General features: G+C 43.3%; 3 protein-coding genes across 3 annotated transcripts; 1 reads left to right on the top strand and 2 right to left on the bottom strand.

Annotated features, from left to right (window-relative positions):
* Positions 1-393: 393 nt before the first annotated feature.
* Positions 394-7,512, top strand: ikzf4 (IKAROS family zinc finger 4). Its single transcript, XM_030056520.1, has 8 exons — positions 394-534; positions 1,868-1,922; positions 2,116-2,223; positions 2,337-2,627; positions 2,776-2,943; positions 3,734-3,886; positions 4,058-4,189; positions 4,529-7,512. The coding sequence occupies exons 1-8, from the start codon at positions 394-396 to the stop codon at positions 5,365-5,367; spliced, it is 1,887 nt and encodes a 628-aa protein (XP_029912380.1). The 3' UTR covers positions 5,368-7,512.
* Positions 7,513-7,784: 272 nt separating this feature from the next.
* On the bottom strand, positions 7,785-10,758 carry rps26 (ribosomal protein S26). Its single transcript, XM_030055994.1, has 4 exons — positions 10,694-10,758; positions 9,452-9,629; positions 9,208-9,338; positions 7,785-7,870 (listed from the first exon to the last, which is right to left on the bottom strand). Exons 1-4 carry the CDS (start codon positions 10,694-10,696, stop codon positions 7,835-7,837), a joined length of 348 nt encoding a protein of 115 aa, XP_029911854.1. The 5' UTR covers positions 10,697-10,758; the 3' UTR covers positions 7,785-7,834.
* Positions 10,759-21,048: 10,290 nt separating this feature from the next.
* On the bottom strand, positions 21,049-25,108 carry wnt1 (wingless-type MMTV integration site family, member 1). The gene is made up of 5 exons (XM_030055799.1): positions 25,099-25,108; positions 24,689-24,794; positions 22,162-22,415; positions 21,685-21,950; positions 21,049-21,540 (listed from the first exon to the last, which is right to left on the bottom strand). The coding sequence occupies exons 1-5, from the start codon at positions 25,106-25,108 to the stop codon at positions 21,049-21,051; spliced, it is 1,128 nt and encodes a 375-aa protein (XP_029911659.1).
* Positions 25,109-26,234: the final 1,126 nt, after the last annotated feature.

The raw sequence follows: 26,234 nt of genomic DNA, 5'->3' as shown, positions 1-26,234 counted from the left end.
ATTATCCACCATGAATATTGAGAGTGTAAGTGTCTTGTCTGTCATTCAACCCAAATCCTGGCTGAGTAAAGTGCAATATTGACACACGCAGATAACATGAAATTGCAAAATAGCCCTCATATCCCTGGCATTGTGGGAAACTGCTTGATCGTTAGCTCTTGTTGAATAATAAAACATGCGTTTTATAAGAGGCAACACTGGCCGACGCGCAGCCCGCATTTGTCTAAAAAACATGAATGCGCAGTGCACTAAATGTGACTCGCCACTTCTACTGATGGCATCATTTTCGCTACATTTTTGTCACTTGTACCCGGACAACTTGCATGCATCGATGCATTCGACAATCACTGGATCAAGAGCTCTGTTGTACAATTATTCGGTCTGTATCCCAGCATGGGCCCGGAAGTTGTTTGGGATTCCCAGGTAAAAAAAAAAAAAAAAAAAAAAAAAAAAAATCCCGGAGATGCTGTCGTCGCCTGGGAAAACAAACAGCTATCCAGACAGTTAACGAGGAAAACAGCAGTCGGTCGCCAGGTAAGGGAGCGGGGTTGTGGACTTTACTGCGGCGCTAGGTAAGATCATTCATTGGCATTAATTCGGAAGTACAGTATGCTTTTGAGTAGTTGGTGAGGTGAATGCCATTTGTCGTGTGGTCGGGTGCCATAGCAACGGCTCATGAGAAACATTGTACAGCCCAGGCCAGTTTGACATGCTCAGTGTTAGATGACAGCCACATTTATGCAGATAATAAGGGCAGTCGCAACTCTTGCAACAAATTGTCACCGTGTCGCGCCCTGTCGTTACTCATTATAAGCTGATCACCACATAAGAAATCTATCGTGCGGCTAAAGCAAGTAGCCGTGAGAATGTTGATAAGCGTGTGGTGGTTAATTGATGATGTCGGCTAAATGTTGCACTGCATTGTCGGCCGTTTCGGACGAACACATTTTTTTTTTTTTAGGCGAGGGTCGGCGTTTCAGCGCGCGTCCCTTAATCGCTGTGCCCTGGTCTGACTGGCGCGTCTCCCGGCTGCATCAGCGCCTGTTGCTCCCCATGCGCGGCCAATGCCAGGATGTTTCCCTGCGATGTGTTGTCTCCGCCCCCTGTTTTCTCCACCGTCTCCTCTGTCCACTGTTGTCATCCATTTAAACAAAAGGTGCAGCACAGGAGATCTGGCTCTGTGTCCTCTCTCTCTCTCCAACATGGAATTAAACAGAGCATCACCTCACCTCCACTTAAATGCATCAAAGTAAAAACCACAAAGTGCATTTGCATCTGATAAAGACATCTCCGAATGCTGTGACATCCAACAGACAATGCTGCAAATGATATTCATTCTGATTTGTGAGTGTACTATCCTCATTTGTCCTCAACTAATGAATAATGTTTCATGTGATCTGACCATAGTCATTTCCCATATAATAAAGTGCTGGGTGCATGTGATTTAAACTCCTCCTTCGACACTCTCAGCCATTAGCTGACTATACTTGCGGAAGCTCTTGCATTCATTTGCTGCCCACATGGGAGAAGTATCTACATGATACCATGCAGTAGCAAGGAGAAGTCAATCTAGATTAACAGTATAGTAGCTTAGTCTGCTGAGGTGAATTTATTATTAGGCACTTAGGAACTTTATATTGAAGGTTTCAAGATAACTGGGTTCCAGGCTCATTCCTGTACCAACAAATGGCTGCAGCTACTAATTATACATTCCATATGGTTAGCATCAGATTTGTTGTGAGCTGCAACATTGATGTGACAAATTAAGATTTGAAAAGGGGTCTAATGAATGATATTACATTACATTGTCTTTATTCATTTACATATTTAAAAAAAAAATACAATATTTCTTAACACCTTTCTGCAGGCACCTGGTGAGAGAATGAACACTGATGACTGCAATGGACGCTCATATGCACCAGGTAAGGTTATATCTGAAACGTATAGCAAATGACTGCACACAAATGTATTAAAGTAAGTACATTTTTGTGCACAATGCCCGCAAATCATCACTAACTTTGATAACTTGGACATGTGTGTTTGTGTTTGTGTTTGTGTGTGTGTGTGTGTGTGTGTGTGTGTGTGTGTGTGTGTGTGTGTGTGTGTGTGCTTCAGGCAGTGGAGGAGAGTCATCAACGGAACAGGAGTTTTATGGTGGTTTGCGGGGACCTTCAGTGAGATCTCCAAACAGCCAGCAGTCCTCTCCACACCGCTCCCTCAGTGGTCAGTCATTGTTCCTTTTTTTTTGTATGATGGCTATGTGAAATATGCAGATTTCTCCATTATAAATGTGTTGAAAATTAAATACGCGTCTCCTCTGTCTACTTTGTACTCAGCAAACTCCATCAAGGTTGAACTGTGTAGTGATGATGAGTCACCGGGTGCTCCACAGCCTGAGAAGAGGGAGGATAGCAGGAAGGATGACAGAGGGGATGCCATGGAAGAGGGCAGTGCAGAGCACAGTGGGTCTGGAGGAGAGAGGGGAAGCATTTACAATGAGATGGCCACTCCAAAGCCTGCTTCCCCAGGACCTATCCGGCTGCCCAATGGGAAGCTTCAGTGTGATGTGTGTGGAATGATTTGTATCGGACCCAACGTACTGATGGTGCACAAGCGTACCCACACAGGTGAGAACGGCGAGCCAGCGCAGAGCTCATGACACACCAAACACAAGACAAATGCTTTTTACAGACAACATTTTTGCATAATTCTGACAGGCAACATGATTTAAAATAAGCTGCCTCAGAAAGCCTCTGTCCATGTTTTTGTTGTTAGGTGAGAGGCCATTCCGATGTAACCAGTGTGGAGCTTCCTTCACCCAGAAAGGAAACTTGTTGCGCCACATCAAGTTGCACTCAGGAGAGAAGCCTTTTAAATGTCCCATTTGCAATTACGCCTGCCGCCGGAGAGATGCCCTTGCTGGACACCTACGCACACATGCAGGTAAATGTAAGCTCTGAATGCAACAGCACAGTGTCTAACATACTGAACACACTCCACTGATTTTTTTTTTGTAGATGCACCTACTGATGGATACAGTAAGTCCAAAATATGATTCCCTGTTTTGATCAGGTTGAATGTAGGAAACAACTCTTTTTCAAGCGTCCGTTTCCCCCTTCTGTGAAACTCAGAGGAAATAAATATTCTTTACCAGACTGTACTGTACGACACATGACAAAATATGACATTTAACAGTTTGAGAACAGGAAATCCTGTTGGGTGTTTTCAAATCTTGAACACACATTCAATAGGTGTTGATGGGCCATACGCTATATAGGTCTTGGTCGATCTCCACTGTTCTCAAAGCTTCGTTTTCGAAGAAAAGATTCTTGCAAACTGGATTTCAGCGAATTGACGTCAGCCTTTCCGACTGTTTGCTGAGGTGAAACGTTGCGGTAAAAGGTTAGGCGTTTTTCTGTCGTCATTAGCGGGTAACATATAACAATTTGAGGAATTACCAAAGAATGGGGAAATCCATTTTCTCAAGGCTAGCCAATAAGACGTTGCTCAGAAAAAAAAATCCCCTCCAATAAATGCGCAAAGAGGCAACATCTTTAAAATAGTCGGCATACTGATTTTGAGCAAACAGTTTACATAAAAATACAACAGAATAGCTTGACTAAAGATCAGCCACTCCGAGCTTTCATTAGCTATCATCTAGGGTCAGATTTAATGGTGTATCTTTTATTCATCTGTGAAGAAATCAGTTGTATACTCTATCTCTGCATTGCAGGGTCCTCTCCAACAGTAGGTAAACCTTTCAAGTGCAGCTACTGTAATCGCAGCTACAAGCAACAGAACACACTGGAGGACCATCTTGAGCGCTGCCATAGTTACCTGAAGAGTCTGGACCACCAGACAATAATCAGCACACAGACAGCACAGGGTAATAGAACACACACAACACACTTATTTCCATGAGAGATGCTTGCCCTTTAAATAAATGCATGGTGAGAAATGCAAAAATATATGGAATGTAGCACGTTGAATATGATTGTACTGTATTGCAGTCTGTTGTCAGGATATTAATGATTAAACATGTGCTTGCTGTTAGCAGGAGAAGAATCAGCAAACCTGGAACCAATGACTAAGCCAGTACCCCAGCCATCCAATGAAAAACTCCCATATGTGGACCGACTGGCTAACAGCATCACCAAACGCAAGAGGTCAACGCCACAGAAGTTTTTGGGTGAGTTTTTTTGTTTTACTAAAACAATCCACGTTTTTCATATTTATACAGCATTTAAAATAAAACAAATCTAAATTGAATACATATCTCATTAATTTATAGACAGTATTTTTAATGCATTTACATAGTATAATTATGTCATGTCTTCAGCTGGATAAGAGTTAAGTCATGTACTGGAATCATAACAAACGTTTGGACTGACACTGTCAGCTGTCCCACAGTGAAAAGCATCCAAATGTCAGACACTTAGTTGTGGGGAATGAGCCAGGGGGAGCAAATGAATACAATGCAGAGACACCATAATGATCTGTGTCCATTGTTGATGTGTCCTTTTCATAGGTGAAAAGCACATGTGTCTGAATTTATCTGAAGCACCTCATGAACTGTCCTCTGGCTCTGAGAAGGAAGGGGACCTCTTGAGCTCTCAGCAGACTGTGGATTCTGCTGGGCTGGTGGGTCTGGGTGGCAAACACCTCCAGGGAGCCGCGGGGAAAGGTGAAAATCACGAGCCCCCCAAACTTTCTCAACTCCACCCTGCCTTCCTGACGGAGATACGCTCAGTGATGGGCTCCATCAACAGCCATGTGGCTCCTCAGGGCCCCCGTGCCCACGGTGGAGGTGGACTGACATCCTTGTCTCTTGGCCTAGCAGGGCGGGAGGTGGGTGAAGGCCGTGATGACCTACCTTCAGCCCATAGCCACACAACCTCACCTAACGGCTGCCCTGATTCCACAGACACCGAGAGCACAGCGGAAGAGCAGAGCACAGGGGCTGCAGCGCCGACAAGTACCTCCAACCACCACCACCACCACCACCTCCTCTACCCAACCCCAGCACTGCCCCGCAGCCATCCCACTTCCAGCCCTAGCCAGGCCAAAGACTTGGACCCAGAGTGGGAAAAGGCTTGTCCCCCGGCCCCCACCATAGTGAAGAGGACCCCTGGGTCACCCCTGTCTTCCAGGCAGACTGTGCAGGTGGTAGACAGGGAGGACCGGCCTGTGCGCTCCTTCCCCTGCCCACACTGTCGCATCATCTTCCTGGACCATGTCATGTTCACCATCCACATGGGTTGCCACGGCTTCCGCCAACCCTTTGAGTGCAACATCTGCGGCCACCGCAGCCAGGACCGCTACGAGTTCTCCTCTCATATCAGCCGCGGAGAGCACCAGGTGGGCTGAGGAGAGGGGGGAAGCTTGGGGAACGGAGAGGGAATAGCAGTGGGATGAAGTGGGGTGACTGCTGCTCTCTGAAGTTGTGGGCTCACGTTTGTTCTGCACCAGATCAGTTGCTTTGAATCTCTAGTGATAGCAAAAGGACTTGTGGTTTTAATTTCAGAATATTAAACAAGCTACAGCAGGTGGAAGTGAAGAGTCTTTTCACCGCATCATTCAAAGATTAAGGGAGGCAAATTATATGCTATGATTGATTGCACTCCCAAATCAAATCATTTGGCAAAACTGCTGGTTTTGCCTCAAAAGTGCCTTTTGGGGGGATTTCCTCCTGCTTATAAAGTGGGGGGGAAACCTGGTGCTCAAAAATCTTCACTAGCCATCTTTTCAGTGGTGTAGTCAGCACTAGATCAGGTGCACAGGCCCATAATTTGGGTGAGAGACGGTGGACTAATTCTAAAGTTTATAGATGCTTGTAAAATCAAATTGAGAAGCATGGCACATACATTTTAATAATTATGTTTGGTATGCTAAGTATTTATTTAAAAAAAAAAAAAGAGCTTTGTGTTTTTGTGGTTGAAGAGGGGATTTTGGGTGATATGTCAGGTAAGCTTTATATGCACTGAGAGCTTTGTGCCTCTGGGTTAGGGAGGAGCTTTTGTCACAGACGAAGCACAGAAATGGATTGCCTTAACTCCTACAGCAGTGCCCTGTTTTAGGAATACACATTGTTTACAGCATGGTTCAACAGTGCGTGAAGTCACCTCAGAACGGAGGATATTTGCAGCTACACTTGAGATCAATGAGAAGACTATCAGGACATAGCAAAATCACAAAGGAAATGAATTAAAAAAAATGTATGGGGGGAAATCTGCTTTCAGGGCTCAAATGTAGAATAGGTTGCTGAATTTTAAAGTGAACCTTAGAATACTGGTGCAGATCAGACCATGACCCATGTAGTGTACAGTAAGAGTTTGACTGAGATGGGCCAGGGTGCTACCCCTTTAGAGGACTGCACTTTGAGGTTCTCTGCTTATATATATGAGCATCTTCACTGAAGCACTTGATGGCTTTACAAGTTAGGGTTGTTTTTTTCTGTGATTGTTCTACTGCACTGAGAAATTGCATAGTGCTCAAACAATAATTGAGTATCTAATTTGCAACACCATGTTTTTTTTTTTTGTTTGTTTTTTTAAATTAATGGAGCTGGCCTACAGAATCCCACTGTGTCGGACTGGACCTGTGGTCTACACTCAAGTTTGCTGCAGTGTGTGACAGCGTGTGTCACAAGCTAAAAATTAAATATAATTTTAGTTAAGTTCAGTCTTTTGTGGTTTTGCACTCAGTGCTTGAGGCTGAGACTTTAATGAATTTGCATAATGGGAAATGAATAATTAACAAAATTATTTGAGGTCTATTCAGTTATTTAATATAACTTGTGGTTATCTATTTAGTGTTGTTTGTTACAGCCTTGGTGTATTTAGTCAGCTATATCCCAAATCTTATCCAGCATATTCCTCAAGTCCATGAAATGTTACCTCCTGCTTCTTTATAGCACCCAAATACCTTATTGCTACAGTATGGTGAGTTAGCTGATAATGTTAATGTTGGGAACATGAATGAGACCAAATTCAGTATTCTAACTTGTTATTGTGGGTTTGCTGCTTCATAGTTTTAACTTTATTTCCTTTAATTGCTGGCAAAAAAAGAAAAAAAAAAACGTACTTGAAACCTTTTGAGAAAAAAAAAGTAATCTAAAATGCACTTGGTTTGATAAGTAGAGAAATGTGTGTGAATGGAATATAGCATGTGTGCTTGTCATTTTCTGCTTTTATCTGAATTGTGAATTATTTTTGAAATGTGAAGTAATCTCAAGAAGTGAAAATGAGGCATGGGTTTTTTTGTTTTCTCGTGTGGACTTTTAATGTTCTACAATTTTTTGTGAATGATGTAACATGACAGAACACTTTACCTCAAAGTTCAAGATGTACAACTGCCTCATTATTTCAAAGTCATGTTGCTTTCCAAGATGTAATTGCAGTTACAGATCCGTGCCCCTCGATATTCTAGAAACTTTTTACTGTCAATAAAGTCAAGTTTATTGTAAAACGGATTTCCTTTAGTTTAACCGTAATGCTATACATGTCTTTATTTGCTCACCTACTGCTCAAAAATAAATTAGGAGTTACAGTTTTCTCCAGAGTGACGGTACAAAGCAATTAGCAGACTTAAGCTGTAATATCCATTTGACCCTTTGTTACATATATTTGTGACACATCAAGGTACGGTACATTCAGTTGAAAATACTTTTTAATTGTAGAAACTTTTTTTGTTTTTGTTTTTGTGTTTTTTTTTAACCGCAATTCACTATGATCAACAGCAGTAAGCCACCTTGTCCAGAATACAAAGGCGATGCAGACTTGACATTTCTCACCACTTTTATTTCACAATAATAACATAATTTAAAAATTGCACATCACATGGGCTTTGGAGGGGCTCGGGGGGCACCACCCTATAATGGAGAAAAAAAATGAACTGAATTAGTGATCCTTCCTATATTTATCTGTGATCACCAATACTGGGACACTACAAGACGTTTAAATTCACAAAAAGTAATAAATAAAATAAAATTGAAAAGAATAGATTAAAATAGAGTATGTAAAATAAATTATGTAGGAATTTATCCTACATAATTGTATGATGTAAGTAGTATGTAATAGTATGTAGTATAACTTATTCCTACATACTATAATTTTTTATCAACTACTTCCCATATATAATTAAGCATTCATGCAAAAGTGCAAGAGTGTGCAGAGTGAATTCAATTATATCTCCTTAAACCAAATTCAGCATTTTCCTCAGACGGTTTTCTAGAGAACTCCAAAAAAAAAAAAAAAAAAAAGTTGCATAGAACTGAAGTTGCGTTTCAGGTAGCTCCCTGTGAAACCAGTCTACCATATGTTATGTTCACCTTGCATATTAAGTAGCTGCTCTTCAGAAGACTAGGTTTGAAATGACATGGCAGGAGTTAACCAAGGGTGTGTCGTGCTCACTCATGCCTGGCATGTTGGGTGATACCAGGTCAGCTGATTAACCTCAGTCAGCAAAATATATTATGTATTCTTGTGGCGTGTGAAACTTTTATAGTTCTGAGAAAACCATCAGTTCTGAGGAAATAATCTGGTTGTAGTCCTTACGGGCATATGCTGTTTTTTAGCTGTGAATTTGCACAACTGTGTGGTGTGGCCCACATTTAATACTGACAATCTTCACAAGTGGGCAAATTTATCTTTCAATCAGACATTTTCTACAGGTGGCAAAGTCTTATGGGAAACTTTGAGGGTATAAGCTCGTCTACCTGCAGATAAACAAATATATTTTTTTCCACTGAATCTCTAAAATAAACCGAAAACTTGAGAAACTGGCTTTTACTTTAAACGCAGATTAGTTGTTTAATGTAGAGCGATACAAGTGGACCTATTTCTAAAGTATTAGTGAAGATCAATTTTACACCCCTTTAAGATCCATTTATCAGGACGGCCACTAATTTCATGTTAGGACTAGGTAACATTAACAAATTCAAACATCGCAGCATCTTTGAATACTTCGCTCTCTAGACTCTCCTTTTGCTGTTTTCATCCCATTTTATTTTTACTGTAATGCAGCCTTTGAAACCATGAAAAGACAACACTTGACATGCCATGTCAAGATATTGTGATATCCAAAATCCCAGATGATATGGAGATTCACATCACAATATCGACATTTCACCCAGCCCTGTGTCAGATGTCCCCCTTGTGATTTTGCTGAACATCCAACACAGGACTGGATCCGTTTGATTTGACTTACACTGGGTCTGAAGCGGGGCGGTGGTGTCCGGTCTTTCCTGGCCTCTGTGGAGCGATTCCTGACCACTTTGCTGTGGATGGCGCAGCTCACGCAGTAGTGCAGCTTCACGTACAGCTTGGGAAGCACGTAAGCTGGGAAAGATGACAGGTAAGGTCATTCCCCTGCTGCTGCACTAAAATCCATCACCAACTTCATCTGTGCCTCCAGTGGCATCGGCAAAGCAGCGCCGACAGCGGCAACTCACAGTCAAACACGCTGGCCTCGGTGATGTCTCTGACAGCGGCAGCCTCCACGATGTTCCTGATGACAAACTTCTTGATGGCCTTGTCTTTGGGCACACAGCGGGCACAGTTAGTGCAGCGGATGGGCTGGACGTGCCCACGCCCCTTCTTGGCACGGCCGTTGTTCCTTCTCTTCTTGGTCTGGAAGTCAGATTGAGGTTTAGGCACAAGGGAAAATCAAAAGATGCAACAGGGAAAATCGGAAGACCTGAGAGAAACAAACTCAGTGGATTTAAGTGTGTTTCTGGGACCCCGCTCTGAAAAACCAACAGAAAAATAAGAATTTAATTTAATTTCACTGTGATTAAATTCACTAGAAATTGTTACAGCACCTAAAACACCTAAAAAAAAAAAAAAAAAACAATACTTGACACAAATCGCAATAGCCTTTAATATTTATTTATTTATGCATTTTTTTTTAACTGCACTGTACAAACTGCACTGATGAGAAACACCTTTTCGTTTTTTTCTGTGTACGGAAATATCCAAGAAATGACAATAAAGGGAATCTTGAATCTTAACAAGGTCCCTGGGGGCACTTTAAAGATTGCCACCTTGGGCACCCGGGACATGAAAAAAGTTTGGCCACCCCTGTACTGAATGACCGCATGTCCCACTGACAGCTCGGCGCAGCACTGCGGCTGTTGCGGGTGTCGGATGTCGGTTTGGACGGACACCACCAAGACAGACTAGACGGATCAGACTCAGGCTCATGTCATGTCATCGGTGCCATTTTCCCCAAACCCCAATAATCCGACAACTGTCCCATGGGAAGCTCGAAAGCGCATCACTCCGTCCGCCTGCTATCTTGAAAATAAATGCCCATTGCTCCAAAAACACAAACTGGACGTGTTGGATTTCAGTGACAGCCGCTGTTACACCGAGTTTTGCAGCCATGCCGAGAAATGCAACCAACCCTGTTGACCCTAACCTTGACCCGAGGAGACTCCTGCCTCAACTTCACCAAATTCACACAAGGGGCATCTTTTGGACTATTGGGGTTTCGGGATAATGGGCCTTCGGAACAATTGACAGCCCCCAAAACAAAACATGCATCTGATAATTTACATAAATGCGAAAAAAACAATAATAAAGTATAAGTATAATAAAACAAATAATAGTAAATATGTAATTGCATGTAATTGCATTCCCTGTCGCTCTCAGTGAAGGAGGTGCAGCCCCGTTTCGGCCGCAGAGACACTCACCATCGTGCAGAGGAGGGCTGGAAGGAGGAAGAACAGGAAGTGCAGCTGTAGACTTGCTGCTGATGCTCTTCTTCCTCAGTGATGCTTTTTTTTTTTTTTTTTTTTTTTTTTAACTGAGTTGCAAATACAATTCAAGGTGCATACCGCCCCCTACTGAGATGGAGTGGCTGTGCTCCATCGCTTTTATTTGGAGGGGGGCTTTAATTTCTTCTTTTATGCGGAATATGCTGTCATTACATCAGACTAGGCTAGTTCCGCTCACCTTCCTCCTCCTCCTCCTCATCATTCCTGTCAGGCACGGCTACTTCAATTACAGTAAGTGATCGCAGAGGCCACTCTTCTGCTTTTTGAAATAATCAAAACAACAGTAAAACAAACAATAACATTAATTTAATGTAAGCCTGAGATGATCCTGAGATGATGGATAGTTTCACACGTTGCAATTTATAATTAGTTTGTAATGTCACTGATTACCCACTAGATGGTAGCCATCTACTACTTAGATGTCTGCATTGTGCTTCGACTCCCTGACTTGATTTGAGCTCAAAAGGATGTGAGGGCCCGAGGTGAGTTTGTACTAATAACAGTGCTGACAGAAGTGGCCCACAAAGCTGTATGCAAAAAGAATAAAAAGCAATACAATATGAATATCCCAGCTCTGTTGTGGTAATTAACTCTGCATGTCACTTGGGGCATGAGGATCAAAGAGCTAACTTTATTTTAGGGAAACTGAAAACGGTGGTGAAAAACTCAAAGAACAGCAACATCAGTGGCTGCAGTGAAAGAATGATTGGGTGTAAAAGTGCAGACGTCCTCTAACAAGCGCAGCAAAGTGAACCTGGAGATTGTTCATTTTGAAAAAGATGGCCGTTAGTTGTTTACATGGCGATGAAAGCAAAGGAAATGAAGTGGAAAAGGACATGCAGATGTATGTGTACTGACCAGCAAGCCTGTGCAGGCTGCTGATCCTGTAGTCAGTGCAATGCTTTGTTTCTCTTGCTCATATTTGTATGAACCCATTTGAACCCATTCATTTTCGTTTATAGAGATCTCTGCTAACAAACATGAAATCAAGGGCCAGGCAAAAAGAAAATGCATTTCACTTAACATGTTTTTCTCATTCGTTCCTTTTTGTCTCAGGGTTACTGGCGCTGGAGCATATCCCAGCATGCATTTGGGCAGGAAGAGGTTACCCATCCATTGCAGAGTTGACACTGGTAGGCACTCATGCACATTAATACCATGAGCAGCCCAGTCTGCCGTCCACCTGATGTGCATATTGTTGGTGGGAGACAACGAACACTTGGACATGAATGCAGACACAGAAAAAAGCAAATTCCTCACAGACATATTCTGGATGTCAAGCCCTGGCCCTTCTTGCTGTGGGGCGACAGCGCTAACCACTAAGCCACCATGCTGCCCCATATCCGTCTTCCAAAACGAATCAAGCTGTAATCAAACAAACCTGTTTACATCCCAGAGACAGTTCCTGCTAGACAAATGTTTAGTTAGCAGCCTATCAAAATTAGACAGATTATTCTGTTAAACTAACTCCTAGCATATCCGTTTGCCTTTCAGATGAGTTACTTAAAACGCCTGCCAAAGAACTCTATAACTGGCAGCCAAGCAAAAACAAGTCTCCTAACATTATGCTTGTCCTCCAGAGAGGTTTCACACTGCAGCTGCATGTGGTATTAATATAATGCATATACTAAGCAAGGCAAGTGTCAGCGTCTTTGCATTTACACAATACTGTGCAGCAGTGTCTTCAGCAGTTGAGTTTTAGGTAAAGACACGTTCAGGTGCTCTCGTCTTTCTGTGTCTCGGCCTCCTGCGTCTCGGTCGCCGTTGACAGGCTCAACAGCCGTTCAGCATTTGTTGAAAGTGTGACTTGGAATTCCCCCGAAAGATGACATTTACACAGTAAGTCTGATGATTTAACTCTGGCACTTTGGAAATTACCCATGTCAACAAGATGCAGTTTTTAATGTCCCTAAATTGGACACATTTATACATAAAATCACAGCACTTACTGCTGCTGCAGTGTCATTCCTATAGCCTGCTCCTGCTCCGTATTACTTGAACAAAATACTCATTTAGGGGCCAAGAAGAGTTTTTTAGGGTGCAAAATGTATTGAAAGACTGCTGGCACAGTTTGTAGGATAGCTCTGGTTCTGGAAGCGATTAGCCTTCAAAGGTTGGGTGAGTATATTGCTGAGAGACAAGGGTGGGCGGGAGCAGTGTCGTGTGTGTGTGTGTGTGTGTGTGTGTGTGTGTCTGAGAGAGAGAGAGGGAGAGAGAGAGAGAGAGAGAGAGAGAGAGAGATTAGGGAGTTTCTGTTATGCAAGCAGTTCTCACTATGCATGCAGACTGGAAGATGTGTGGCTCCTGTGGTTGGCTGTCCCCTGTGTCACTGCCTTTAAAAAACAGTTGCCAAGAGAAATGTCTTCTTTACAGGCTTTGGCTGCCAGATGCTGGGGATAATGGACAGGACTGGAGAAGGGCTGGAAGATGGAGAGGTGCATGCAGTCAGCCACACACACACACACATGCACACACACACACACACACACACACACACACATTAGCATGTACGCACACAAGCACACATTCATACACATTGTGGGCTGGGATCCCCAATGCTGAAGTAAGGCGTGAATAATTCATCTGCAAGTCACCGCTGTACCACTGCCACACACACACACACTGTGACACACACTTTTGGGAAGTATCAGGCCCAGTAAGTCAGGTCACACTAAGTTGCAATGAATGACAATAATGTTAGTAATACAAGGTTTGGGGATGCTTATGAATTCCAGAGGTGCCACATTTAGAGGGTTGGTAGGATGTGTGACAGGGAGTGATAGGTGTGTGTGAGTATGTGCAGTTGTGCACCAACGCATGGGATGCCAGCGTGTGAGTGTGAACGTGGGTAGCGGAGTGCGTCTGCAAGCAGGGGAGCGAGTGACACAGGAATGTGTCATAGTTCCTGCAAGCCACTCAGCTCCTAAACTGCAGCAAATAAACATTCCTCTGTTGCTGTGTCAGTGCTGAGCCCTCGCCCACTGTCGCTGTAAAAACACAGCTTGTAATTAAAACCAAAAAACTGAGTACTTTCTCTCTTTGTCTCCAGCAGCAGTATTTACTAGATTAGAGATAATGGCCCTGCTCCTTCAGATTTTTTTTTTCTGTTTATTTGTTCAAAGATAGGATGTTCTGATCCTGGTTATGTGAAGGTAGTACACAGAAAAAAAAATCAAAATGAGAATCATCTCTATTGGCCGAGTGCATTACAGGTACATTTGACTTGCTGTGGTTGTTGCATATTTCACAGTGCATTCTCACTTTTAGTGCAAGAAACAATTCAATAAGTTTAAGAAAGTCGTATACTATCACCAGTTTCATATAAATAAATTTGGATGCAAAATTGTCAAAATTCACGATGACTAGACAGACGTCGCAGTAATTTATCATCGACTAGCCTGTGTCTTCCTTCCTGATGATAGCATAAATGCAGGCTCCATCCTTGCTGACAAGAGAAATGATGCACAGGCTCATGTTGTGTCACATGGATTCCACCACAGTATGCGTTCATATTTCATGTGGGACTTAGGTTTGAAACATGGCTATGCTGTACCCATACATTGCGAGATGTCTGTAAACATATTCTGCTGGTTGGTTGTGCTTCCCCTAAATCTCTCCCTGTCATTACAGCTCTGTTTACAGGCGGACTGACAGTGTTTGCTATCAGATCGTCTATTCTAGAAGATACGGCGGTTTACAGTCGTGGTCTGGCTCACAGTTTCCACCTATAACACTTGATCCCAATGAAACCAGGACTGATATGTCACTGTATCCGCGTCATGTTGTTTGTCGAGTCTTATCAAGTAAACCATTTATTTGTTTTTGAGTGAGTAACAAATGCTACTTGAAGCTGTCCTCCCACTGATTCCAGCTGAACCACTCCTGGGCTGCAGTGTGAGAGGAGACGGGATAGAGATGGATTGTCCGCGATGAGGACTTTATCTCCACAGTCAAGTGGTTGAGGAGATTATTTAGTACGAATAAAAAAAACAGCCAACAGGGAACAGGCCGACATGCCAAAGACATAATCAAGAGGTCATCATGTCTATGTGTGGGGGGTCGGTAATGCAGCATAAATTATCGCAACATGCACTGTCTTCCATGTACACTCAGAGAGGCGCATCCGTGTGCAAATTCGGTCACGCTTGTGCGCGCACACATGCAACAACATTACAGGTCACCACGTGTGATGAGCACTGCCCTGTCACAAACACACACACATGCACACACAAACACCACAAGGTTTTATCCCTCCCACCTTAAATGCAGTGCGCACTCTCCGTTTTGCTCCACAGGGGCACAGGGTTTGACCACAGACATCATACTGATTGCACACAGTGGTCGAGTGGTCTGTCCGCATTCCCACCCTGATTCACAGTGCGCAGCAAACCCAACAACGGGAAACAGTGGTTTTAGAGCGTCTGGAGGTTTGCGGACAGAGGCGAGTGTCCACTGTGTCTCCTAAATCTGTCCTTGTATCATCCCTCCATACCAGAGTCTGTCCCAGCATGGGAACTGACAAATTCAGGCTCATACCGATGTGTCTGGAATGTTGACGAGTAGAAGAGAATTGGAGAGAAAGTGAGGAAGTGTGCATGTGTGCGTGAGTGTGTGTGTGTGTGTGTGTAACCTTCCCTCTCTCCTGTGTGACATGCTGTGGCAGGCCGGTAGATGATGAAGTGATGGAGATGTTAGGAGGCCGTGGCCATTGTGATGCTGGGTGGCTGTTACTCTGGAACTGCCATCTGCCGAAAAGGTCAGTTGCTAGGGGACGATTCTCCAGGACCGTGTCTGCCTCCCAGCTGCCATCCTCACACCCACACACACACACGCACACACAAACACGCTCACTTGTAAATGTGCACACATACACACACATTCACACCAACTAATACTCTTTCTTTCCATTGTTTCCTAATAATCTGAATTGATTTTGAGTAAAGCTGACACATTGGATTAACTGTTATCAATTATCTGAAATAGTTTCCCTTTACTTTAGGTGGTGTTCAGTTGATTAAGATCTTGCATGTAATATGTGTGTGATGAAGTAGTAATTATATACCTTATTACATAATAGCCATGCGGTTACTTAATGGCACCACACAAATGCTTTTTATTATTATATGAGGAGTGTAAGGGTGTTCCTGTCATAACAATGTCCTAATTAATTGCATCTTGGCCCACAAATGAATTCTGGGCTTACAGTGTAATGTTGGTACAGCACAGCAATCATAGCAGTGTTGTGCACTAGATCCAAGCCACCCCAGATTGTCCATCATAACCACTCCGAGCAGCCTATCATTCAGTGCGGTGACCCAAACCCAATTCTAAATTCTTTATCATACACCCTTCAAATTAAGCCAACTCCACCCAACGGGCAAACATTTTTCCACAATTTAGCAGGAATTTTAATAGGAAGCTGCTGTGCCTTCATTATGGTATATCATCTTCTCTGTGTGTGTGTAAAAAAAAAGAAACCCTCTGGTGATTGACCTGATTGCTGCATTATCTTAAGGAGCACAATTTGGGCCAGAGAAAACTGTTTCCTTGCTCAAGCCTAAACCATGAACACCCATTAAATAGTGGCATTCTGTCACTCTCTGGCCCAATGTAGGCAGTGCAGTTTTATTCCTCATTATCCAGTTACTTAATTAGCAAAATTATACATTTAACTTTATATGACCTGTTGCCCCAGTGTTGTCGGTTAAGCTGAACTTAAGAGTCCTATAAAAACAGCACCACATAATGCTTTGATTTAGCTTTTTTGTTGATAAAATGGGAAAGAGATTGATTCTAAGGAAACTCACCATGTAGCAATTAGTATATGTATAACAGGTCAGACCATGAATTGGGATGACAGTGAAATGAGGAAGAGTACTCACTTCCATTTAGACGTTAAACGAAATGACAGAATAAATACTGCGCCATAGATGTTCTGCTAACAATATGAAATATACTGTGGTCATGTTCAAGCCAGGATTGGATGTTTCTTTGCCAATATGTTATTATCTTGATGTACTGGTCATACGCTGCCTTACAGGATTCAAACCAAAAATGAGAACCCATCTTAGCCTAACATTCTGTCATCCCCTCTCTCTGTTTCTGTATTTTATTTCCGCCTCTCTCTCTCTCTCTCTCCGCTGCTCTCGTTTCTTGTTCCCTCTGTCCGTCCTCACCTCGAGCCTGCCCTTCTTCTCTGCGGGCTTTGGAGAGATAGTGATTTTGCGGAGGAGAGCAGTTGTTTTTGTTTGTGCCTTTCTCACCACGGCTGCCTGCTCGCCGCCTGGCAGCCCCGTGTGTCAAAGGTGGCTGCAGCAGAACAGACTGTGGGAACAGCCGGTTGGCCTCCCCTGGTCCCCTGCTCCCCAACCAGAGGGGCAGCCATCAATCCAGCACTCCCCCTACCCCTGCATGCACACACACACACACACACACATACACACTGAGTCACAAACACACAAATGCTCAACCAAACACACACTCACACAAAAAAGCCTACAATGCTCACACCCTCTCCCAATAATCCGCGGAAGCAATTTCATCTCGACTCGGGTGGCGGCCCATTGTCGCCAGCCCCTTCAATCTTTCCTTATTAACTCTCGCTTTGTCCCGCATCCGAGCTCCTGGACTCATCTCTCCTACATTCCGATCGGCGCTGCTCCCAGCACTCCCAGGCAACCTCCATTCGCTAATCCCACTATGCCCCCCCCCCACCCCACCCCAGCCACCCCACCCCAAGGAACTCTTTCTGCCTTTTTTTTTTTCCAACCTGCCGATCACCTACTTACAGAGTAAGGTAGGGGCATTAACTCCATGGATTTTCTGAAGGCAGAGTGTGAAGGCGGGGTGGGCGAGGGAGGAGGGGGCCACAAAGTGACTCCAGCCCAGACAATTAGAACAATGAGCCGGGCCTGTAGGGGGCTAACTCGCTGCGTCACGCCTGGACGGTGGGGTATTTTGTCAGTTTAATGAATTGTCCGTCAGGCCAGGGCCACATCGCAGGCTGCGCAGGGAGAGGCCAGCAGGGACCCAGACACTAAGTCGGTATTTATTACACTGCCTTTGTCACTAATTGAGCTAATTATCACTGACTCCTCAGCACTCCCACAAAGACAGCACCCCCTCCACTCACTCTCTCCACCAACTCTCCCACCTCACTCTCACGCTTGGGATTTGAACTCTGCCTTCCCTCTCTCTCTCTCTCTCTCTCTCTCTCTCTCTCTCTCTTCTCTCTTTTTTTTCTCCATGTCTGCCTCTTTCTTTCTCTCTTTGTTTCTCTTTTTTCTCCATTTCTTTGTCATTCCAAGATCACCTCTATCAGAACATGTTTGGACACAAATTTCACAAGCTTTTGCTCCCTTTCCTAGAATATCTTTTTTTTTTTTTTTTTTTTTTTTTTTTTTTTTTTAACCCCCTTTGTTAATTATGTAAGTTACCTCATCAGCCAGCAGTGCAAGACAGAATATTCCTCTTTTATTTTTAGAATAATCAGAGGTGTTAGACCATAATTATAATAATCGCTCTTGCTGACATTTTTCTGTTTTGGTAAACCCTCCTCATATGATTCTAATTCACAGCATTTTAAGTCAATTTGGTCTTTGTTCCCTTATCCTCTTTATCCTCCCAAATCTGTACTTGTTATTTCTTCAGGAGATCTGGTCTCCAGAAACAGTCTGCACATCCCGATGAAGATCCCAAGCTGGGATCGAAATGTTGTTCGCATACTTCCTAATGAAAGGGTGTGCGTGGAGCATATTGGTGTGCGGACTCTTTCTCAAGACTTGCACCCACTAAGCACCCGCCACGGGAAGTGTGTATTCCTGCGTTCCATCTTCAAGAGATTTCCACTCACTCATTTCTCTAATATAATGGCCACTCTCCGTCCAGTTTTTTCCTTACCCCTTGCCCTCAGTTCATCCCACAGCTGCCCTTTCTAACCCCACACTCACTCATCATTCTCTGTATGAGGATTTTAATTTGAAAAGTCTCGACCCATTGTCCTCGCACCTACAGTATGGCAAGCTCTCTGTCGATCCAGCTATACCTTCATCGCTGTGATGCTGGGACCTTTGGGCTGTTGGGTGTGTGTTGGCTCTATCTGGCTGCCCCCGGCTGCCCCTGTGCTGTGCTGCGGTGGGATGAGGAGAAAGTGCAATGAGCCTTCCAAACTCCTGTGGTCAGGCCAGGATGCCAGGGGGTGGGGAAGATTCTAGCCTTTCATTATTTTTCATATTATTTCTTTATTTCTTTCCGACATTAAGCAAATGAAGCAAAACATTTAATGCAGTAAAATCCTATACTGCATGATATAAGCTGCGCGGCTGGATAAGCGGTGCCCGTCTCTGTGGCTGGGAGCGGGGAGTGAGGATGCAGGGATGTTTTATGAGTTAGGCTGAGCTGGAGAAAGAGACTACTTTGGCGGTGGTAATAGGATTAGGCAGAGGACACCCAGGGACAGGCTTATATGCTCACTTGGTTGGTTGTCAAAACTATCTCCAGCACAGAGGCTATGACCAGCATAATAGCATCTTTTGACTGATTCAGAAGGCGCGACATAATTGAAAATATAGACTTTATTGTTCTATTGTACAATACAAAACAAACTCAGAGCTAAACTTTTTGATCAAATCTAAAAATGTGTTCTCTCGCTTCTCTCTATAACAGTATAAAAATCCTCAGAAATAAATATTTTGTATTTACACTAATGAAAAAAAAAACAAAGGTAATATTCAGTGCATGACCAATCACAAGTGTTTTTTTTTTTTTTTTCTTTACAGGAAACAAGCAAAGAAGTAACAAAGTTCTGTTTCTAGAGTCGGTTCTGCTTTAAACAATTTAGTGTAAACTACATTACACCAAAATAGAATAGGCATAAAATCAAAACATGCCCTGACTTGACACTAATGATAGCATATTCTCCATCCATTGACAGGTGCATAAATCATTCAGTGAAATTGCAAGTAATGTTATCATAAATATATTCATATATTTATTATTTACAATATTTTGGTTCTCTTAGCTGATATACAGTATGATTTCCTCTGCACAAGCTATAATTTTTTACAACAGTTTTTTTTTTTTCCTTATGCATCACTGCTTTTTGCAGCCTGATTTGAAGTAACACACCCTTTCTTCATTGTAAACCTGGAAAAAAATCTAATGGGTCAAAGTTATATTTAGCAACAGGAATTTACTTCTTTTTGTTTTGTAACTATACCTCTAAGAATGGCAGAGGTTTTCATTTTGAAGCGAGGGTCTCATTTTTGAAATTGACACCTTAGATTTGCCAAACTACGTCAAGTCATGTCATAATATTCAGTATGTATTGATGGTAAATTGAAATTACTTTTCCTTGGTAAAGGTTTCCTCAATGAATCAGAGGTTTTGCCTAAATTTTTGTTATCCTTGGACACTGTTGGTTGCAGTCGTGCAACGTCAGGGCCATCCTGCGGTTAAGTCACAAGACGGATTACATTATGGTCGAGGTGTATTCAACTCCAGAGCAATCTTAACAAAAAGGGGCAAATGTGGGGAGGAAATCGTAAGAGGTTGGGCTGCATCCAGGGCCTAAGTACACACCAGTTGAGAATGTACAGCCTATCCCTGGAGATAAACTTCACACAGTTTTATGCGAGCAAAGCCAAACTTCAGCAAAAGAAAACAAAACACCGATGTTTAAAATAACTGCCCTCTTGTTAGAGTTCTTCAACAGTTTATGAGAGTACATGTTTGTGGCTCTCTGGCCACAGAAACATCTGTCAAACATTGTGTCCAGTTCCTACCCGCAGTGAGGGAGAAGGAGAATTTAGTAGTACCTGGAAAGTTTACAGCAATCGATTCTCAGCCTCCTAATTTTGTCCATTTAATTCTACATCTATCTTTTCCTCAGTGGGGTGAACTATTGAGGAATGAGGACGGTTTCCATTCTACAGGGCTAGTAGTAGTAAACGAATACCCTCTTAATATCGTAAAGCACTGAAACTCTCTTTACTAAAGAGCAAGGAGCAAGCACACATACTCCCACTATACCCTGTTGATATATTTGTGCTCTTCTCCCTAAAAAAAAAAAGAAAAAAAAAAAAAACACTGATTGGATTTTTGTGCTGGAGAGTTCCCTGTATCAATTTACCCGCCTTGAAAATTTTCATTGATAGCCTTTTTTCCTGTCATCTCAAACCACTGTGTGCCAGTATCATTCTCAGCCGACTTCCTGCTTTACTTAGAGGATGATCCTCTCTCCTCACATTTTCCTAGTTGGTGTCCACCTGTGATCATAGACACTGGTGTAACGTCTGTGTGCTGGTGCAGTTCAGGCAGCTGACATGACAGCACCAGTGAAAAGTGCAGTGGCACCGCTCAGTCACCATCTCAGTCCGGGTCTTGTACCCACGTCCGCAGCACAGCAGCTCGCATCCGTCCAGGGCTGGAGAAGAGCTGTTGCAGGTTCTTCCGGATGTTCCCAAAGTGCCAGTTTTGCCATTGTAGGAGCAGAAGTTTGGCGATTTCTCAAAGTAGACCAGGTCCCTGCTAGAGGGGGGTTTGTGAGCCGGGTTTTCAGGTTCCAGATGGCGGGGGTCGGCTCGGTGAGAGGCACGGTTGCTGCCCTTGTTCGCATAAACGACCCTGGATGCACCGTCGAAGCGGTCCTTCAGGAAGTCACCCACTGCACGGAAGCTGGGCAGGCGCATCCAACAGGTACGCACGGTGCAGGAGCCTGACATGCCGTGGCACTTACATTCCTGACGCATCTCTGATGACACTGTCTGAAAGAGCAGGACCAAAGGCTACTGATGAAATCTTGATTGACATGAATTCAAATGAATAACTGTTAACTGTTTGAGGGAATTCTGACAAAATCTCAGACAACAACAGAGAATCATGATGCCTTCTGAGCAACAATTCCTTACCATTCTCCCTGCCTCGTTGTTGTGTAGATTGATGAGGTAGCGCAGATCCCGGCCTCTCTCACTGGAGTCCACAAATTCACGGCTAAACATTCGGCCAAAGTCCACATTGTCACTGCAGCCCCCCCAGTGCCAGTCTGGCCCTCCAGGTCCCCGGCGCCGGTAGTCGCAGGTGCAGGACTCTATGGCTCCCTCTGAGCAGGAGCGAGCCACTGCATGGGTCACCCCTGCACTTGTGATAGCAAATACAAATGCTGTCTCTCGGCAACCTGAGGAAACAACATCAAAAATTCTCTTTAGAACCTGATCCAGCCTTTTGGAGCTAGATATGCCATTTTTTTTGCACTAAATGACCAGAACTTATTCAAAATTGTCGAACATTTAAAGACAAGGCCTTTCAAATTGCATACTAGAGAATGCATGACATCCTGCCCAAAATTATCCAATCGCTCCCTGGTGGGAAAGACAAGAGAGGCTCACCACGGTTGACAATTTTGCCAAATATCGCTGGGCTGTGGGTGGTCGGGCAGTTCCAGCGGCGGTTGCGGAACTGCCACTTGCACTCCTTTATGGCAGTGTGCAGCCCAGCGGCAATGGCATGCAAGATGCCAGGATTCTGCCGAATCAGCCGGCGCTGGCGACGACTCAGTAGGGCCAGGCTCGGGTCCAGGACCAACTGCACGTTCTTGGAATTGGTGAGGAGGTTGGAAGAGGATGCCACATTGACAATGCCCCTGGCACAACATGAGGACAGGGGAAATCAGAGGCAGGGAGCTGGCAGTTTATGCATGTAGCTCTTTCTGTGACCCTCTTTAAAACTGATGTGCCCTGGCATGTCATAAGTGTTATGCATTTAAAATTACAGTTTTCTTTGGGCACTACAATAATAAACAGTGAGGTATGCTGTTCCAAGAACATGAAGAGACAGTGGGTCACATTGTGAGTCACAATGTAAGTTTTAGGCTTAGCAAATGTAACATAAAACTATTTTCTTTTTACCTGTGAGTAGAGCTGCATGAAATACCTTTAACACCACCTGACCTGCCCCCTAAACAATCAACCTCCTAAATGTTTATTAATTTCTTTTACGTTTCATTATTATAATATGCAACCATGTTCTTTTGCCATGTTTCTTTTGCCTATGCCATCAACATCATTCTCCTCTCCTTCCTTTCTTTGTTGCTCCATGCAAGGAACCAAATGCTAAAAAGGGATGGGGTACACACCATCCTGGGACAGCAGAGTGAATTAATGGATATAAATACTATTACATGATCCCAACATCACAGGTTTGATCCCAGCAACAAGCTACAAATGTGCCCATCTCATCAAAATGTCCCTGAGCCAGACAGCGGACCTTCTTGCTCATTCATTGTAAGACTCTTGAGACCAGCAGCTGAGTACTTGTAAAATTTAAAATGCTTACTGTCAAAAAAACAAGCTTCAAAAACACTATGTCATGAATAGCGGATGATTAAATAAATGAATAAGCTTGTAGATTCATTCTTCAAATATGAATAATTCAGCAAATTCAGCATTGCAGTTGAAGTGTCAGACTTGAGACTGAGACTTTGTGGATCCATCCTGGGCTTGCACTCAACATGATAATATATTACATGATTATTACATTACATTATATTCTGGTATGAGGGTTTATAACAGCATCCTGCCAGTGTGTTATCCATGCAACCTGTACTACCTGTGCCTTTTCCATTTTTACTGATAAAAACATTCATCCCTGCATAGACTTTCAAAGCCGTTAATTTAATTCGTGGCCATGTGATTAGACGCACCATTTATTCTTCTCACATCAAAACACACCATGTTTTACATATTTTTATGTCAAGCATTTTTTTTCCAGCCCGTTTTCACGTACGGTCCAGTGGTCGTGTGGCTCCTGTTAACTATTAGCCGGGGAAGCGGGTGAGTCTTGGCCTGTTAGTCAGAAGGCTGACCCAGACAGTTGTGTGGTGGAGGCTTGGGAACGTTAGTAATAATCTCATCTGCGGATGTTTTCTCCATTTCTGCTCTCCCTTCTTTTGCGGTGTCTCCTTCCCATTGTTTTCGTGGCATAGCCTGTTTTCAGCTGACGTGCTGAACATTGAAAGTCGCATTAACTCCCTGCGCTCAATCTATCCATCAAATGACGTCGCAGAAAATGACAAAAACCTTCGTTATCTGGTCATTAGCTGCCGTTTATAATTTTTTTGTAGTCCATGCCAGACGACGTACCCGCTAATGCAAAAAGTGCAGCAAATCCTGAGCGCAACATTTTTTAATAGTTCTGGTTTTTAAGTTTACAAGAAAATATTGGCGAGTGGAAGCAGTTTAAAAATAATTCTGATGCTATAGAGAGTAGAAGGTTTAGTGTATTAGATGAATACGACCCTGGATACGACCTGGTATGGGATTCCTTTCAGCCATGAAATAAATCCATATTTAATTTATCCCACATTGGACTGAAAAATGTTGTCTGGTGTTCAAACCGCACTGTCCAAATGACAGGGAGGCAGAGAGAGGGAGAGGAAGGGAGAGAGCGATAGGGAGTAAATTTGGGCTGCCGCGAATTCAAAAAAGTAAAATTGTTATCATTAGGCCTAAGCAGGCTGCTGCTGCAAAAAACAGAAAAACACTGAATATTCCGTCGTTTCAGAGAAAGAACAATGGTTTCAATCGAAAATGTTAAATAGGCTATAGCTGCAGTAATTTGGAAACGACGCTTTAAATTCCTCATAATGGCCTGTGGTTGCTGTTTGTGTCCTTTTTTTCTTTCTTTTTTTTTTTTTTTTTTGGAGAGGGGGCGTTCTGAGCAGAAATTGTGAATGGGTGCCAAAAATAACACATTATTTCGAGCACGGAGCATGAAATGTGGTAGCCCAGTAATAATGTTCATATGGCAGCGCAGGATCTCTCAGCCCATTTCACTGCAAACCAGTGTTAAATTGGAGTTTTGAAACGAGCGCGCTGATAATTGAATGAATATCTCACATATATAAAGGGAACTCACCACCACCGGCCGCTGTTGTTGACGGCCCCTGTGCCTGAGAGTGAAGACACCAGCAGGATGCAAGCGGCTTTCACGCCTAAAAGCAGCGCCAGGCTCCTCATTGCGTCTTCAATTTAAACATGTTGAGGAAAAAGTTAAGCTTCAACTTTGATGACAGTTTGTCATGGATGCTGCTGTAGCACAGTTGCACTTTCAAATACACTTTGGCGTTCTCTTGAATTTCCCAAATTGCAGCAAATTAAAACTAACCTAATTAAATGCACAAGAAGACAACAGAATATGCACATGTACGCCACTGCCTGTTTTTCTATATCACGGTGCCTTACATGAGGCTGTTAGTCAAAATTAATTTTTTATCCCTATGTTCTGATCAATTATTGTCAAATTACCACGCTGCAAGGTGTACTCACCACACCACATTCCAGTGAGAGAGCTTGAAAGGTGAGAGAAGCAGCCAAGCCAAGCAGCCCTAATTGACCAAAATGAATCTTGAGGGGAGACAGGTTGTTAAATGATGTGAAGCTTCCAGGCAGGATGCTACTGCTGCTGTCGTCCTCTTCACTCTGTCTCTCTCAGTGATGCTCTGCACAGCGCATTGAACGCGTGGGACAGTCCCGAAGACTTGATCCCCTCGGTGACTGATAGGCAACACATTCTTCTCTTATTGAGCGCTACGAGGGGAATAAAAAAGGGATTTGCTGCTCTCATCTCCCTCTGTTTTTTTCGGACCCTTTTCAATAGGATTGGAAGGAGGGATAGTTAATGCTCTTCATAGGGTGCACAATGAATAAAGAAAACACAACCGGACAGAAAGGAGAAAGGAAGAGAGTCACAAAAAACAGAGCAATCCACAGTGTTGCGCATTTTACTTGTGGAATCTCACGGTAATCAAAGAATCGATTCCCTGTCGCCTAAATGTGTGCAGTTAGGAGTATTTTTCCCACTGGCCGCGGGCTTCCACATCCAGTCTTGCAGAGCAAAAAAAAAAAAAAAAAAAAAATCCCTCCAGAGCAATGATGTGTTGGTAAAGATGCTGTGGGTGCGCCCAGTTTGGTGCTCCAGTGCTGCTCAAAGCTGGTGTCACGGTGCAGTACAGTTACAGCGGAATATGAGCCATCTAAAACTGCCCTTTTTACCCGGTGGTTGGATTACTCCCTAACCGCGTCTCCTCCTTCTTTCTTCAGCACACTTGTATAGTTACGCTCTCAAAATGTTTGCACTGACTAAGGACATTTTCTGAGAGAACTGAAATTCCCTTTTACCAGAGATCCTTTACGACTCTATTTTTGCTTTATTACAATTGCGTAATTATTAATAGCGTTATGAGGGAAAATAGGCCTTGGATATGTGAAGGTCTTTCTAAATGCAAACTCGCATTTTTTTTTGTTTGGACTAATAAACATAAGTCTGTACCGCCAGCAGTCTTTATAGTCCGATTCACGCGCACGCACGCGCACAACGAAACTAAAGCACAAATGGAGCCCAGGTCTACAGCCTATAAGATGGTATTCATACAGCCTGCACTGCTTGTTTGGCAATTCATTTT

Source organism: Myripristis murdjan, chromosome 7 (assembly GCF_902150065.1).
Source record: "Myripristis murdjan chromosome 7, fMyrMur1.1, whole genome shotgun sequence".
Taxonomy (NCBI): domain Eukaryota; kingdom Metazoa; phylum Chordata; class Actinopteri; order Holocentriformes; family Holocentridae; genus Myripristis; species Myripristis murdjan.
Note: the sequence above shows the minus strand (reverse complement) of the source record. Positions and strands in the feature narration are given on the sequence as shown.

Coding starts and splice junctions, on each gene's coding strand:
- ikzf4 (XM_030056520.1), top strand. CDS start 394: ATGGGCCCGGAAGTTGTTTGGGATTCCCAGGTAAAAAAAAAAAAAAAA. Junction 2,224..2,336: donor TCCACACCGCTCCCTCAGTG/GTCAGTCATTGT, acceptor CTTTGTACTCAG/CAAACTCCATCAAGGTTGAA. Junction 2,628..2,775: donor GCACAAGCGTACCCACACAG/GTGAGAACGGCG, acceptor TTTTGTTGTTAG/GTGAGAGGCCATTCCGATGT.
- wnt1 (XM_030055799.1), bottom strand. Junction 22,416..24,688: donor AACAACAGCGGCCGGTGGTG/GTGAGTTCCCTT, acceptor ATGTTGTGCCAG/GGGCATTGTCAATGTGGCAT. Junction 21,951..22,161: donor TGGCAAAATTGTCAACCGTG/GTGAGCCTCTCT, acceptor TTGTTTCCTCAG/GTTGCCGAGAGACAGCATTT.
- rps26 (XM_030055994.1), bottom strand. Junction 9,339..9,451: donor CGAGGCCAGCGTGTTTGACT/GTGAGTTGCCGC, acceptor CATCTTTCCCAG/CTTACGTGCTTCCCAAGCTG. Junction 7,871..9,207: donor CGCCCCGCTTCAGACCCAGT/GTAAGTCAAATC, acceptor TCTCCATTATAG/GGTGGTGCCCCCCGAGCCCC.